At 36.5% G+C, this 17,155-nt stretch overlaps 1 protein-coding gene and 1 pseudogene across 2 annotated transcripts in view; one reads left to right on the top strand and one right to left on the bottom strand.

Annotated features, from left to right (window-relative positions):
- GPR174 (G protein-coupled receptor 174) overlaps positions 1-16,680 on the top strand; it is a 71,398-nt gene extending 54,718 nt beyond the window's left edge. For both annotated transcript variants that reach the window (XM_013048174.2, XM_013048175.2), the window contains one exon: positions 11,924-16,680. In XM_013048174.2, coding sequence (XP_012903628.1) covers positions 12,474-13,466 — 993 coding nt within the window. In that variant the 5' untranslated portion in view covers positions 11,924-12,473 and the 3' untranslated portion in view covers positions 13,467-16,680. The remainder of the gene's footprint in view (positions 1-11,923) is intronic.
- LOC106004144 lies at positions 6,666-7,174 on the bottom strand (annotated as a pseudogene).
- Positions 16,681-17,155: the final 475 nt, after the last annotated feature.

Here is a 17,155-nt window from a genome sequence, read left to right as displayed (position 1 = left end):
TTGATCTCTCCTCTAATTCAGAATGTTAACCTTGTCAGGTAGATAATTTTTGGTTGGAAGTTTTTGCTTTCAGCCCTTTGAATATATTGTGCCACTCTCTTCTGGCTTACAAAATTTCTGGAGGTAAAAAAAAACCTGGTATTCTTTCAGATTTCCTTTGTATGTAAGAAGTTGTTTTTCTCTTGTTGCTTTTAAGACTCATTCTGTATCTTTAACTTTCACCATTTCAAATATGATATGTCTCAGTGTGCATATTTTTTGGTTCATTTTGTTTGAGACTCTGGGCTTTCTAAACCTGTTTGTTTCATTCCCCAGATTACATAAATTTTCAATCATTATTTCTTCAAATAAGAAATTGACTCTTTCTCTATGCCTCTCCTCTTCCAGGAATTATAATGTAAATGTTATTCCCTTTATATTGTCATAAATGTCCCTTAAGTTACCATCTTTTTTCTGGCTCTGTCTGAATTAGTTCTGTTGATTTGCCTTTCAGCTCATGGATTTGGTCTTCAGCTTCACCCACTATCCTGTTGAAGCTCTCTAGCGTATTTTTCAGTTTAGTTAATTTATTCTTTAGCTCTGTAACATCTGTTTGGAACTTTCTTACATATCTTATTTTTTAATAAGAATTTCACTGTGTTAATTCATTGTTTTCCATGTTTAATAAGCATTTTTATAGGTATTACTTTGAAAACTTTATCAAGTAGATTGTTTATCTCCATTACATTAGTGTATCTTTTTTCCCTGATATTTGGTCTTTCTTTGTGTGTGTTTTTTCTTATTTTCCCTGTCTGTGTTTGGCTCTACATACTACACAAATCAATTAATTTTCTGAGTCTTTTTTTTTAAAGATTTTATTTATTTATTTGACAGAGAGAGATCACAAGTAGACAGAGAGGCAGGCAGAGAGAAGAGGAAGCAGGCTCCCTGTTGAGCAGAGAGCACACTGCAGGGCTCCATTCCAGGATCCTGAGATCACGACCTGAGCTGAAGACAGAGGCTTAACCCACTGAGCCACCCAGGCACCCCTAATTTTCCCAGTCTTGAAGGAATGGTCTTATGTAGGACAAGTCACATGGTGCCCAGAAGCACAATCTCCTCTGACCACCAGAGCTAGGTGCTCAAAAGGTGTCCCTTGGGTTGGTTGTATATGCTTATCTGTGTTTGGGCTGTATCTGTGGTGAAGACATGGGTGGGACTGGTACCCAGCCCATTTGTAACATGTGCTTGCACTATAGCACTGAGATGAGTGGGCAGGTTAAGACCCAGCCAGGCTGTGACATGCAGCTTCACTGTATGGATGAGTAGTGGAGGTTTATTTTTAAAGTGAGTGACAAAGTAAACTCCTTTAGAATTCTCCTAATTTATAGGGTCCACTTTCTGAGTATAAAAAATATTGTAGAAAATTAAGAAGTACAGAAAAGAATCCTATTTAACTGGAGTACCAGAAGAGACAGGCTACTAAAAGCCAAAAAGTAAGACAAGTCCAGCAAAAACAAAACTGACACTAGAGGAGTTTTATATTTAACCATCTGGGTTAGCTGCTTTCACTGTCTTATACCCATCTCCCTTGCCTTCCTCCAAGTCTGATATAAGGATGTGATTTAGTATCTGTCATTAAAATTCAAAAATGAGATCCCTATGTTTTAGATTAATTACCTTTTTACTGGGATGTCAAATGTTCCCTAGGCAGTTTTTTAGAATAATTATTAAGAGCTACGTGGGTACATTTTAAGGTAATTACTCAGAGCTAAAGAATCTTTTGTTTTTCCCCTGTATTTCAGTATTTAAAATCTTAAAATCTAAATAATATTTTATTATGTTTTTTTAATGTAGTTTCTAAAGACCTCAGGCATCTACTGAAAGCCTTCCATAATATGCTTTTGTTCTTTTTAAAAATATTTTATTCATTTATTTAAGATAGAGAGAGAAAAAGAGAGAGAGAAAGAGAGCATGCAAAGGAGAGGAGGATGGAAAGATTCCCTGATGAGCAGGGATCCCGACATGGGGCTTGATCCCAGGACCCTAAAATCATGAACCAAACTAAAAGCAGTTGCTTAACTAACTGAGCCACCCAAGCACACGCTTTAATTCTTTAAAACAAACTACTATAGGGGCACCTGTGTGGCTCAGCCAGTTAAGCATCTGCCTTCAGCTCAGGTCATGATCCTAGTGTCCTGGGATCACACCCCATAAAGGTAACCCTGCTCAGCAGGGAGTCTGCTTCTGTATCTCCCTCTGCCCCTCCAGCTGCTTGTGATCTCTCTCTCTTTTTCTCTCAAATGAATAAAAATAAAATACTTAAAAAATAAATAAAACAAGATGCTATAGATTTTGCGTAATACAGTGGAGAGAAAATGTTCTCAATGTATAAGTAAAACACAACTATGGGGGAAAATACTAAGCACCAAGAACAAACAGACAAAAAAAAAACTGATACACTAACTGAACTGTAAAATACAGAATGCAAAAACTCTAGGATCTATTATACATGATACAGAAAATCTGAATTTGTGTGTGGTACTGATATTCCTCAGGAAAAGATGCCAGTTTTAAGTTCCTGAACTCCATCTTTAAAGGTGGAAGTCTGGCATTCCAAGCCTAAATTTTTTTTCTATAAGGAAAAAAAATGTCTCATTCTTAAGAAAAATGAGTTTGGACCCCAACCAACAAATTGGAAGGGATTTCTACTTCCATTTTTCTTACAGGAGGGCTTTTTGGCAGCCCTTGAAATCACAGCGCATTAGGTAGCCACCTACATTCAAAATCAAAGCCAGCACTGGAGTGAAGCCCTGGAGTTTGGTTTAATTTTCTACTCCATTCTTGCTCTTTTTACCAGACCTCTTAAAGTTGCTTTACTTCTTCACTTTTGTAACTTAATAATTCTATGAAGCAGTGGATAAGGCACACTCTCAAAAAGAAATTTGCAAGAAAAGGACTGCAAAAAAGTGAAAACAGCCAGAAGGATCTGGTTATATTGGACCTTACTTTATTTTCTATAAACTTGAAAGCATTTAACTTTCCTCTAAAAAGTCCTCTTTTTGTCTAGATTCTGATGTTTGGTCTGAAATACCAGATGAACATTAAGAAGAGTGGAAGAAAATCTCTATAGACTTGTCAGCACTGAGAATAGGAAATGCATACAGTTTTCCCACTGCACCATAACTTGTGATTTTGTCATCACACCTACATATTAAAATATTTGAAATATAATGTTTAAAATGGAACTTTGTAAAATGGTGACCTTTATTTCCAAATGAAAATTAGGATACATACACCCAGAGTTGTAAAAACAGGAGACACTAATAGCTAGATGGCTGGATACATAATTAGAAACTGTTTGCTCAGTGTTTCATAGTACCGGTGAAAAGTGATTTACTACTTTATCCTGTATTTTAACCATGTATAAATAAAGTCTTGAAACACTTTATTAGCCACAAGTTAAACAATAGTCAATATGGAGCTATATTCAAATTGTTTACAAAATAACATGGCATATATGAGACATAAAAGGATCCTCCTATTGTATTAAGCTCTGACCTAGATGTTCAATAAACTTAGTTGAATATAATTGAGTTATGACTACATGTAAAATAGCTGGGCACTTCAGTGGTGGAGAGTTATATAATCAATAAAACATGGTCTTTTCTAGTAATGATATCACAGTTTTGTGGAATGAATAAGAAAAGAAAATATATTTATATTGCAAAGTGCAATGGGAATTCATAGGTGGGTATGATCATAATCAGAGAATAATGGAAATTTTAATAAGGAAGGTAGCATTTTTTTAAGGAGTGTCCTCAGAAGATGGGCAGGATTTCAATAGGTAAAGATGGGGATGTATCACTTTAAGCAGAGGGAAAATCAAGAACCTAGGGAATGGAGGTAGGAAAGCATAGAAAATGCCTGCAAGGACCTAATTTCGGTATGGAGCTTAAGAAAATGACTAAATTGATGTTGATGTTGCCCTTTATAATTCAAGGAAAACTCTCAGATTTGAAGGCTCTCAAATTTGTTTCTCTTGGAAACTTGTTAAATGTAGCTACGTTGGCTCTATCCTTTGGAAGTTAAGATTTGTTCCATCTGGAAATATTCATTTTTAATATGCACTCCAGTTAGTGCAGAGAACACATTTTGAGAAATATGGCTTAAGAAAAAGTGAAAAAAAAATAAAGAGCTTTAAATCATGTGTATAAGAACAAGACACTGAGAGATAGGAGCAGTGTAAGAACAATCTAACATTTTTTAATGGATGGTAGGGGCAAGGAAGTGGGTAGTGGCTAAAGTACTTGTTAATTATTAGTACAGATTTTAATGGCATCTGAGGTCACCAACCAATTAGTGAGCGTTTGTCTCCAGGATATGAAATGATTACAAACTAGAATATCTGAGGAAAGGCAGTGTAACTGGGCATTACCTTCTGGTAATGTGAGATTGAGTAATGTACTCCTTGCTGTCTCCTGGTAATTAAAATAGTACTACTACTCAGAGTAACAAGGTGCACTGTCTGTTGAAGAGGAAATGGGCTTCAGATCTCAGGAAAGACATTTAGACCCAACTAAATGAAATAACTTCCAGGTAAAATTACAATGCTCACAATAACTACATTGTCTGTACACACATAGTTTTTCCCCCCTTTATGAAGTTGGCTTATGAAGGAATCATAGGAGGTATCAAATATAAGAGAAGTTGGGAGCCTAATTGAATGCTATATCCATGCAGAACTCCCTTATTTAAAATAAAAATTCTGACTGAGATTTCAATAGGGCAGAACTGGTGAATTTTCTAGGAGAACTAGCCAGGAAAAGACTTTGTGAAGTATTTGCTCACTGTGCTGTAGTCAGCTCTTTAACTAACTGCAGTTGCCAGATAGGTTTTCTGGGAAGATTATAAGCTATTTGACTTCAAGATCTTCAAAAGTGAAAAATAATCCCTGATATTTGTTATGTGTGCTGATCAGTATCAGGAGAAATCTTTGCCCTTATCTATCCAATATTTGTAATTACTTATGTATCATAGTGGTACTATTGCCTCTCACACACATGTACACATCTTATTCAGTCCCACATCATTTGCAGTCACTTGAAGCATTTTCTTGGCTTACTAAAGTATGTACCTTTCTAGAACTCTAAAATAAAGTTGGTTTTTGGGTAAGTAGTTGCCTTTGACCTATGAAAGGATGGTTGCTGGGCAGAACGCCACATCCCAAAATATAGTATTTACTTGCCGCTAATATGTCTCAAAGAACACCATTAAAAATTAGGTCATTTGATGGTTTAATATTTTTAATGATTCACTTTCTTTTAATAAAATATAGAAACACATGTTGATAGGTAAAAGTCTAGCATCTTTATAGGTAATAGTAACTTGTTCAGAAGTCTCAGTAAGGTAACACAAAAAGTTATCCCTGATATTCATTTGAATCACATTTTTCCTGGATAAGCAACCAAACACATAATATTGCTGGAAAATACTCTTAGACCATATCATGAGTGAAATTTGGTAAAGCTTCAGGTTTTGATAAACATAAATATTCATAAATGAAAATAAAAACTTCTCATGAGAACTCCATATGAAATAGTTTCTGACCTGTAGATTGCTGGGAATCAGGCCAGATTTAGGCCATTGGTTTCATTTTCTCTCTCTCTTTTTTTTAATTCCCAAAAGAAAGTAAGTAAAGTTAAGGAAGAATAGTCTCCTGAAAGCAAAAAATAATTTCATCAAGGAGTCTGGCATGTTTCTTCAAATAAATATCTAACTCAAACTGGAGTCTGTTTTAGTGCCTGTTATAATATGGATCATTTCCTGAGAAAGGAAAATCTCAAAAAATAGTGGCATGCTCTGGAAAACAACAACAACAACAACAACAACAACAAAAAGCCTCCTTCATTTTTTTGTGTCCATTACTCTTAGATAATGTGGAATTTACATTCATTATAGAACAGCTAAGTAGGGATTTTTCCATGATGGAAAGCTTTTTCAGTCATCCCAAGCAACTTTTCCTATTAGAAAATAATGTTATTTAAACAAAGGGAAAATATCGTCAGCTCTCCCAGAAGAAGCTAGAGGAACTGTAAGGGAGATACTCTATTCAGGAGCATTTCAAGGTTACAAGCTAGGGTATACATATGAAAATGCACTTGAATGTGGGCAATGACAGATTAACCAACAGGAAAAATATAGATTTTAGGAGGATGGTCATGACTTTGATTTCACTTCACTTAAGCAAATTTGTTCTTTATATTTTAGTTTTTTCCCTTCGTTTGTGTTTATAGAATACACTGTACTTTTTCTACAAACACACTTTTTTTTTGTTATACATCTACAATTTTATTTTTTCTTTGGGGTAAGGGTTGGGGGGAAACAGAGGTTTTCTCAGAGGCTGAGAAATAAACATTTTGCTGAAATTTTGTCCTGAAAATTTTAAATAAGTACCAGAAGAAGGGGGAAGATAGGTAGTTGGTACACTGGGGCCTAAAGCTGCTATCCCATTTCTGCCACCAGGACTTCCTGTCCCAAACCAAATTATAATAGAGAAGAAAACTATTCTGTATTTTGCTCATTAATGATACAGACAAGAGACAGAGAAGGAGGTGCCACCACAAGTTCCCAAGAACAAAGGGCCCAAGTCCGTTCATTCCACTGTGTCAAAAAGTAGAAGGTAGCTATATGGACTCGATTTGCTTCTGGGCCTTTTCCAGAGCTTTTCTGTTCAGCTGTCGCTGACGAATGATGACAAGGAAAGCAAAGACCAAGGCCACACCCACGATGGCCCCTTCAAATCTCCAGAATAAATATTGTTCCATGAGAGCTGAGTGGCAGCTTATGAATTCATTCCTCTTAGATGAGCTGCATGTGATTTTCTCCACATACCCTGTGGAACCACACTCAGGGGTTGTTTGGGACTGGAAATGGGAGCACGGCGCACACTCTTCCGCCACCGTGAAGTCCTCCGCCAGCCAGCACGGCAGGTTCGAAGCGTCCACAGAGCTTTAGGGTGAAAGTGCAGAGCAGCCAACAGATGTGGCAGCCCTGGGGGAGGCACCGCCTCCCTCCGCCCACAGGCATGGAGCGCTCAGGGTCGCGCCTGTTGGGGCAGAGGGACTTTCGAGACTGGCCTCGTGCCTCAGCCGGGGCCCTTCCGCCTCAGGCTCCGGAGGTCCTTCTGTGAGAAGCCGACACTGCCTCTCAGGGCAGAGGCATCACTGGGGCGTCCCCACGGCCATGGCAGGAAAAGCCATCACGCCTTCGTTGGACTGGGCTTGAGCTCGCTTCCTGGGGCCCGCACAGCCCTCGGGAGAAGCCGCGGGGCGGACGACCTAGCGCCCCGTCACCTCCTGGGCCGTCCCGGCCGCCGCCATCTTGCTCTGTGGAGGATGCTGGGCCAACGCACTTTTTTAAAAATTTTGTAAGACAACTATCATTCTGCCTCACTAGAAAATAAGGTCCAGGAAGACAAAGATCATGTGCTTTTTCCACTGTTTATATCCCCACTACCAAGAGTGGTGCCTGGCAAATGGTAGATGGTGAATAAATATTTGCTGGATAAATATTAGATGAACCCATCACATTCCAAACATGGCTTTAGGTGCTTCAGGGGATATAAAGGTGTTCAGGCCCCAATCCCTAACTTCAAGGAATTTCTGGGCTTGTTATGGTGGGATGAAATAGGCAGGGGAGCAGAGGTATAAATAAGATACAGACACGAATTGCTAACTAAAAAAACAGAAAGTTAACTACTTTAAGAGAGCTATAAATGAGTATTTGAAAATGGGATTAGCATAACAGTGCCAAGTTAATTGCAGAAGTTTCCATAAAGAACAGGAAATTTAAGAAAGGCCTTCATAAATAGGTAGGACTGATATGCAAAAAGACAATATTCCAGGATGAGTAGCATAATAAGCAGTTGTTTGTGAAAAACAAAAACAAAAACAAAAATGTCAGTTTGAACAATAAGGAGCTCAGTTTGCCTGGAACAGTGATCATCACAAGGAAGTAACGGGAGACAAAACTAAAGGTCTAAGGAAGATACAAGGTACAGTGGCTTTAAGGAAGAAATTGACTACAAGACTATGTACTTTGTGATCTGATGGGTAATAGGGAGTCATTAATTCTCTTTAAAAGGTTCAGCTTAGAAAAAAATTCTAATGGCATTATACACAATAGAGAAGGATAAGATATAGGATAGGGAGACAAATTCAGTAATAAAGGCCTGAACTAGCGTGAAACAATGTAAATTTCAAAAATGAGATGGTTGTGAGAAATAATGCGGTTGCAGAAAATAGTAATAGGATCAGTTATAATAACTAATGTTTATTATGTACTAGACACTATGCTAAATATATTATATACAGCAGTTCAATTAATTTTCAAACTGATTATGTATGTTAGGTACTATGATTTTTCTCATTTTACCAATGAAAAAATTAGAGATCAGAGAGGTTTAGTGATATACCCTGGGTCACAGAGTAATTGAAAGAACAAGAATTTAAACCGAGGTCATTCTGACTTCTAAACATACATTATTTCCCTCATAGTATACTGTCTCCCCCTTAGAAACTTGTTTGGAAGTGGAGAACAAGTGACAATGAGTCAAGGTCTCCAAGATTTTGACACAACCTGGGAAAATATTGATGAGCTTAGTAGAAATAAGGAAGTCTAGAGCAGAATCAGGTTTGAAGTTTTGAGAGATGATAATTTTTGTTTGAGACTATTGATCTCTATAGTCATATTTTTTATTTACTGAAACTATTTCATTCAACAAATACTGAGCACTTACTTTATGTCTTGCACAGTTTTTGGTTTTGGTACACAGCCACTGGACAAACACAAGAATTCCTGTCCTCAGACTTTACGGTCTAGTAGGTAAAATATATAAAAAACAAATAAGTAAAAAACATAAACATAAAGTATATTAATTATGGTTGGAAGTGGATAAAATACTGAAGGAGATGGGAAATGTTGGAGAGATGCAGTTTTAAAATAGAAAGTTCAGGGAAAGTCTCCTGAAAGGTAACATTGAGGTAAAGATCTGAAGGAGGTGAGCTAATGAACAAGTGAATAGCTGGACTAAAGCATCTCAGGCACAGGGAACTGCTAATTCAAAGGCTTCAAGGCAGGAATGGACCTGGTCCATTCCCCTAACAGCAAGGATGGCAAAGTGGCTGGAGCACAGTAGAAGAGGGAGAATGTTAGAATGTGAGCTCAGAAGAGCAATAGGGACCAGAGCATGTAAGATAAAAGCCTATTTTTTAAAGATTTATTTATTTTAGAGAAAGGAAGTGGGAGAGGTAGAAAGAGAGTGGGGAGGGGCAGTGGAAAAGAGAGACATGAGCAGGCTCCCCAGTGAGCATGGAGCCCAACATGGGGCTTGATCTCACAATCCTGAGATCTGACCTGAACTGAAAACAAGATCTGGAAGCTTAACTGACTGCACCATTCAGGCATCCAAAAGATGCAAGCCATTGTAAAGAACTTTGGTCTTCCTCTAAATGAGAGGAAAAGTCATTAAAATATTTTTATCAAAGACATGACATAATCTGACAAGATAAGACATAATTTGAGTAAATATTAAAGATAACTTCATATTCATGTGTTGAATTTCAAGGTGATAATGAAATATTCAAGAGGAGAGTTCTTATACATAGTTGGAAAGAGAGCTACAACTCAAAAGAAATACAGATTTAAGAGTCATTGCCCATGTTAAGGAAGATGGATTTTCAATAGAGATTGACTGGATGTATATTTATATAAACTTCTAATGTCTATTCAATGACATTAAAAGACAATGACTTCTGTATAAATAGTTAAGAGGCTGAAAACCCAGGGCTTTTGATTGTTTGGTCTGCCACCCAATTTTGCCTGTCACCTGTCTAAAATTAGTACCTGTGAAAATATTATAAAGATGAACTTCAGTTTGAGAACTAAACAATCTCTAATTTTAATCACTTTCAATATATATGTTATTCTTTAAAGCTGTGCTTCCTTGTATTTTATAATGCCATTTTCCTACTTTGTGCTTTCTAAGAAATCTCAAGTGTTTAACCTTTTCAGTTTGATGCATAGTTCATATCATTCATCAGGTCTTTTAGTTAAAAAGGGCATGACGGTTTTGAACAAAATGGCTGCAATATATATATATATATATATATATATATATATATATATACCACTTCTTCTTTATCCATTCATCTTTTGATGGACATCTAGGTTCTTTCCATAGTTAGGCTGTTGTGGACATTGCTGCTATAAATATTTGGGTGCACACGCCTCTTAGGATCATTACATTTGTATCTTTAAGGTAAATACCCAGTAGTGCAATTGCTGGGGCATAGGGTAGCTCTATTTAAAACTTTTTGAGGAGCCTCCATGCTGTGTTCCAGAGTGGCTGTACCAGCTTGCATTTCCATGGATTCCCCTTTCTCAGCATCCTGTCCAATGTCTGTCATTTCCTGACTGGTTAATTTTAGCCATTTTGACTGCTGTGAGGTGGTATCTCATTGTGCTTTTGATTTGTATTTCCCTGATGCCGAGTGATGTGGAGCAATTTTTCATGTGTCTGTTGGCCATCTGGATGTCTTCTTTGCAGAAATGTCTTCTCATGTCCTCTGCCCATTTCTTGATTGGATTATTTGTTCTTTGGGTGTTGAGTTTGCTAAGTTCTTTATAGATTTTGGATACTACCCCTTTATCTGATATGTCATTTGCAAATATCTTCTCTCATTCTGTCAGTTGTTTTTTGGTTTGGGGGACTGTTTTCTTTGCTGTGCAAAGGCTTTTGTTTTTGATGAGGTCCCAATAGTTCATTTTTGTCCTTGCTTTCCTTGCCTTTGTCAGTGTTTTTAGGAAGAAGTTGCTGTGGCTGAGGTCGAAGAGGTTGCTGCCTGTGTTCTCCTCAAGGATTTTGATGGATTTCTTTCTCACATTGAGGTCTTTCATCCATTTGGAGTCTATTTTTTTTGTATGTGTAGGGAAATGGTCCAGTTTCATTCTTCTGCATGTGGCTGTCTAATTTTCCCAACACCATTTGTTGAAAAGACTGTCCTTTTTCCACTGGTCATTATTTCCTGCTTTGTCAAAGATTAGTGGACCATAGAGTTGGGGATCTATTTCTGGGCTCTCTATTTTGTTCCACTGATCTATGTGTCTGTTTTTGTGCCAGGACCATACTGTCTTGATGATGAAAGCTTTGTAATAGAGCTTGAAGTCTGGAATTATGATGCCACCAACTTTTGCTTTCTTTTTCAACATTCCTCCGACTATTCGAGGTCTTTTCTGGTTCCATATAAATTTTAGGATTATTTGTTCCATTTCTTTGAAAAAAAAAAAGATGTTATTTTGATAGGGATCACATTAAACATATATACTGCTTTAGGTAGCATAGACATTTTCACACATGCTTGCACACTGGACTTCAGTGTAATTACTATAAAAAAATCCAATTCTTCCAATCCATGAGCATGGAACATTTTTTCATTTCTTTGTTTCTTCCTCAATTTCTTTCATGAGTACTTTATAGTTTTCTGAGTACAGATTCTTTGCCTCTTTGGTTAGGTTTATTCCTAGGTATCTTATGGCTTTGGGTGCAATTGTAAATGGGATTGACTCCTTAGTTTCTCTTTCTTCTGTCTTGTTGTTGGTATATAGAAATGCAACTGATTTCTGTGCATTGATTTTATATCCTGACAGTCTTTGGCATTTCTAACAAGCTCTCAAACAAAGTTCGTTCACAGTCAGAGACTATATTACCTTTCAAGTGACTTCTAGCTATAGTTTTTTGTAATTCTAAAGGAACTTATAGAAACTGGCTTGTCACCCTCACTTACATCAGAATTTTCCTTCATAGATTTTTGTACACATAGGCTTTTTCTTTTTTTGCAAGAAGTCCCAGAATTAATTGACTTATATGTTTTTTCACTTGCAGCTTTGCCTTTGTTTCCCATTTTTAAGCTTTCAACACATAGCTGAAAAAGTCTTGGAAAACAGATCTATCCAAATTAATCACCTCTGAAGAACTGCGGACTTACTGAGTACTAAAGCAATCCTTTCTTCTACGTGAGGCAAACATAAGAAAAAAAACAGCCTGTCAAACACCTGTAAAGAGATGGCTATCATCATATGGAAATTTGAAGAGCTGCTACGTAGCAATTCATGGTCCAAATGGGAGAGTCAACTGTTATGATGTCCCAGGAAGTCTTATAACAGGAAACAAAAGGGGAAAATTGTAACAGCTTGTTATCTGTGCTTGCACACTGGACTTCAGCATAATTATTATAAAAAAATCCAAAGCAAATATGCAAATAGTTCTTTGAAAAGTCCCCGAATTATGTGTAGAGGCTCAGATCAATGCAGTAAATGCAGTTATACTCACTCTCTATCACCCATTCATAATTAGTCTTTTAGGAAGAGTGGCAGTTAATTGTGAATTTATATTTAGATCCACTATTTGGCAGACAGTTGCTCTGGGAACAAACATGCTTGCAAATTACACATGTGCTGGGCCAGAAGGATATAAGACAGATTCTCGATATTTTATCTATGCAGTGACATACACTGTAATTCTTGTGCCAGGTCTCATAGGGAACATATTAGCCTTATGGGTATTTTACGGCTATATGAAAGAAACCAAACGGGCTGTGATATTCATGATAAACTTAGCCATTGCTGACTTACTGCAAGTTCTCTCCCTGCCACTGAGGATCTTTTACTACTTGAATTATGACTGGCCATTTGGGCCTGGCCTCTGCATGTTCTGTTTCTACCTGAAGTATGTCAACATGTATGCAAGCATCTACTTCTTGGTCTGCATAAGTGTGCGACGATTTTGGTTTCTCATGTACCCCTTTCGCTTCCATGACTGCAAACAGAAATATGACCTATACATCAGCATTGCTGGCTGGTTGATCATCTGCCTTGCCTGTCTCCTCTTTCCTCTCCTCAGAACCAGTGATGACATCTCAGGCAACAGAACCAAATGCTTTGTGGATCTTCCTACCAGGAATGTCAATCTGGCCCACTCGGTTGCCATGATTACCATTGGCGAGTTGATTGGGTTTGTCACTCCTCTTCTAATTATTGTATATTGTACCTGGAAGACAGTTTTATCACTGCATGATAAATATCCTGTGGCCCAAGACCTTGGGGAGAAAAAAAAAGCCTTGAAGATGATCTTAACCTGTGCAGGAGTATTCCTAATTTGCTTTGCACCATATCACTTCAGCTTTCCTTTAGATTTCCTGGTCAAGTCCAACAAAATTCAAAGCTGCCTAGCCAGAAAGGTGATTCTAATATTTCATTCTGTTGCCCTCTGTCTTGCTAGTCTGAATTCCTGTCTTGACCCAGTCATATACTACTTCACCACTAATGAGTTCAGAAGACGACTTTCAAGACAAGATAGTATCCAACTCTATGTAAAATCCTTTGTAAGCAACCATATCACTTCTACTCTGACAACTGAATTATGCTAAATTAAAACAAAACCTGAATGTGGTCTAAAATGCAAGTATATCAGTACATATTTATAATACCCCAAGCCACTGGAAAGTAATCATAGGAAGCACTCACTGCTGTTCATTTATGCTCTATCTTACCTATATGACAAATTCACACCTTTATAATGGAACCTGTTTTTAAAGCATTGTATTCCACCATCACTGTTGTTGATATGTCTGTGTAATAATTTGTTATTAAGTTAGGATTTAAACTGTAAAACTTCAGTGACATTCTATATATGTATGCACTCAATTAGAGTCATCATAAGCACTTAGTTTTGCCACAATGGACACTGAGTCTCTGTACTTAGAGGCGATGTAGTTGTCTATTTATACTGGTAATCACAGTTTATATTCAAATACCATATTTTGAGTGTATTTCAACTAAGATGGGCAATTTGTTATTCTGTGAAAACAGAGTGGTATAAATATGGGACTATTTTTATCTCCTATGTGTGATTATACTCTAGGGTTTGAAGACTCAAATAACTATTCTCTTCATTTAGGTGTCAATATGAAACATCATGTCACACTTATTCATAAAATGAAAATCTGAGCTCAGGCCTCTGGTATGTTTAAAGTAAGAACAAGAAACAAATTCATATACAGTAACCTCTATGATTATATAAGATGTCTTACGGAATCCACCTAGATCAGATAGCTCACCAAAGTACATACAATGTAACCTAAATTTTCTCTATAGGTCTGGGAGATGGCAGATAAGTGACAATCAGAGCTCCAGTTCTCTTAAACTATTTCCTAAGAATACCTATTGAAATGTATGGACCTGCCTAATAGAGAGAGCTTCCACCATCCTTCTAGAGTAACACTGAATATCTCTGACAGGATACTGCACTATTTGAGCTTATGAAGAAGTAGTGCAGTAATTAATTACTAAGCTTAGGCCAGAATAAAAAGATGAAGGGATGGGTACACCTCTTAAAAGTCTCACCATGTTGTATTCATTACTTTAAATGATGATTGTCAAGCCACCTTCATGAACTGAAGGCAAACAGGCATGTGGACCTTAGAGTCTTCAGAAATTTTGGGGGGCCAGCTTTGCCTCAGTCATACCATTGTGAGTCCTGCACAGCCTACCTCCCAGAAGCTATGGGAGGAGATTCTTTCACCATTTTTGAGAAAATAAAAGTGCAGAAGATGAATTTTGACAGCATTGGACACCCCTTACAGTTATTTACCTGTTAGCTGTTTGGTGCTAGTATGCAGGTAGCAGACCCAAGATATGAGTCATAGTTATATCTGAAGTTAAAATATTATAGTACCTTGAAATATGTTTTAGCAGAAAGCTCTAATTTAAAACAATGATCTACTTAAAAATCTGTGTGCTATATAATAAAGACACATGCTACTTCTCATCTAGAAGGAATGTAGAAATCAACCAAGGGCTCCATCATATTTTCATAGGAAAGGAGTTGTTTTGGGCACACAGTTATGATACTAATATGATTTGGGAGAAGCTGGCAAATCAAAATTAATGGAAAATATTCAAATGTTTTTTCTAGACAAGTATTGATTTTACTTTGTTATTAAAATAATACCTTATTAGAAAACAGACTTTGTGCTGCTAGCAATGGTGTGTTTGTCTCTTTATTATTCATCATAATGTACATATTGTGATGTATTATAAGAGTTCTAAATGAGTGTTAAATTGTGTTTTAAAAAGGAGGAACTGTAACTATGTCTGGTCTGTTTGCTTTAAAGTGATTTGTGTTTGAATATAATTTAACGTTTTAATGGGATCACAAGTAATAATTTTGTGGGTACTTATAATAAAAGAGTCTTGTTTATAGCATATTTTTTTACTATTTTTTAGATTAACATGGATTACGCTTTTTAGGGTCGTTTTGGGGTACCAGAGATTTAATTTTATTAATATATTAATGTTACTTTAAACACCATTTTTTTTCTAAAAAGGAGAGGAAATATTTCTAGGACATTAATGAATTTCTTAGAGGAATGGTTGAAGGGGTTAGAGCCCATTTATTGGTGGTCCAGAGCCTTTGTAGATCATTTACATCATTAGAGCAGAGGATAAGTGTCTTGTATTATGATACTGTATATCTAGTACCACGACTTCTCCCAGGTCTGCCCATCTAGGTTTGTATTAAATGTAATTCACTTTATTTACCTCTCTTCTCCATCAATACATTTTTCCTCCTGTCCTATTCCCTTGTTCTTCTAGTCAGTAATCTGATCAATTTATTCATACTTAGGTCTCTAGCACCTAAGTATGAATAAATTGATCAGAGACTAATGTTAGTTTAATATTAACTTGCCATGGGATACCTGAATTCAAGTTTTAGGGATATAACTCAAAGTGTTAATCCCTTACTTTTAATGGGAGGTTGAATGACACTGTAGAAAACTGGAGGGGAAGATTTTTTTAAGAAATTGAATTTTATAGCAGTGTCTTTCAAATTGCCTAATAAGTGATCACTTATTTTGCTTGCAGTAATTTTAAGAAATATATATTTCATCCATCTATCTATCATCTATCTATCTATCTATCGTCTATCATCTATCTGTATCACAATATATCAGCTTCTCATGTCTCTGCTTGTTTCCTTTTTCTTTTTGCCTTTTCCCCTTCCAAATCTGGACTTTATTTTCAGGAGAAAAGCTTTGCTGTTAGGAGTCAGAGGGATGTGTTATTGCAGCTGCCATCTGGACAGCAGTCTCCTCTCTGAGCTTCTCTTTTCCTTGGAAAATCTTTTTGAATCTCCCATTTATCACTCTCTGGGTCAATGAAACCAAGGTGCAAAAGTAAGCATCCTCAACTATAGTAATATACAATTCAAAATAAATAAACTCACATTTCCTATATAAAGTTTTTTGAGTTCTGATTCCAAAACCTACATACATGTAATTATTCCAAAACCGGAGATTTTGAATATGGGGTGATTTCCATGTTACTATTATTGTCATTATTATTATTATTATTATTATATTCAAATGGTTTAACTTTTTTCATTGTCACTCAGATAAGCAGCTAATTCTACTAACTTGTAATTCCATAAAAAAATGAGCCATTTGTCCTAGGAACAACAAGAGATCAAGCTACCTTGATCTGAAAGAGTACATGAGTGGAACTTTTGTGTAACTTCATTTTATATCATCATTCTGTTTTTACTTTCAAGAGACTGTGAAAAATGTTGCACTTGGAATTTATTTTCATATGTAATTTATAATTTTCATTTTAGCAATAAAGATGGTCTCTGTAATTATATATTCTCTGCCTCCTGAAGTCAAGGTATATTTAGTGACTTTTCATAAAATGATAAGCTTGAGTATTTCTTTTTCAGTATTCTCACCCACATAGATAAGTCCCATGAGGCTTCACTCTCCCTTTCTCTCCCCTGAGAGGTGCATTCTTTTTTCAAATAGAAAGATAAGGAACTTCCCTCATTCTACACCATCCCCTTCCCTCCACTTCTCCCACAGATAGACTCTCATATATGCACACCCTTCTAAGATTATTCCTCACACTCACTTGTTGACCAAGTTTATTTGAATGACAATGCCCTGTATTTTCTAGAATCTAGTTTATGGGCAGAAAAGGAGATAAAGTGACAGAGGGAATATTTTCTCTTTAGTCTTAAGGGTTGTTAAGACCTGATAATCTGATTTGTTTTACAGTTTGCCAG

This window comes from Mustela putorius, unplaced genomic scaffold, assembly GCF_011764305.1.
Source record: "Mustela putorius furo isolate JIRA1106 unplaced genomic scaffold, ASM1176430v1.1 tig00003862_pilon_pilon_pilon, whole genome shotgun sequence".
Taxonomy (NCBI): Eukaryota; Metazoa; Chordata; class Mammalia; order Carnivora; family Mustelidae; genus Mustela; species Mustela putorius.
Note: the sequence above shows the minus strand (reverse complement) of the source record. Positions and strands in the feature narration are given on the sequence as shown.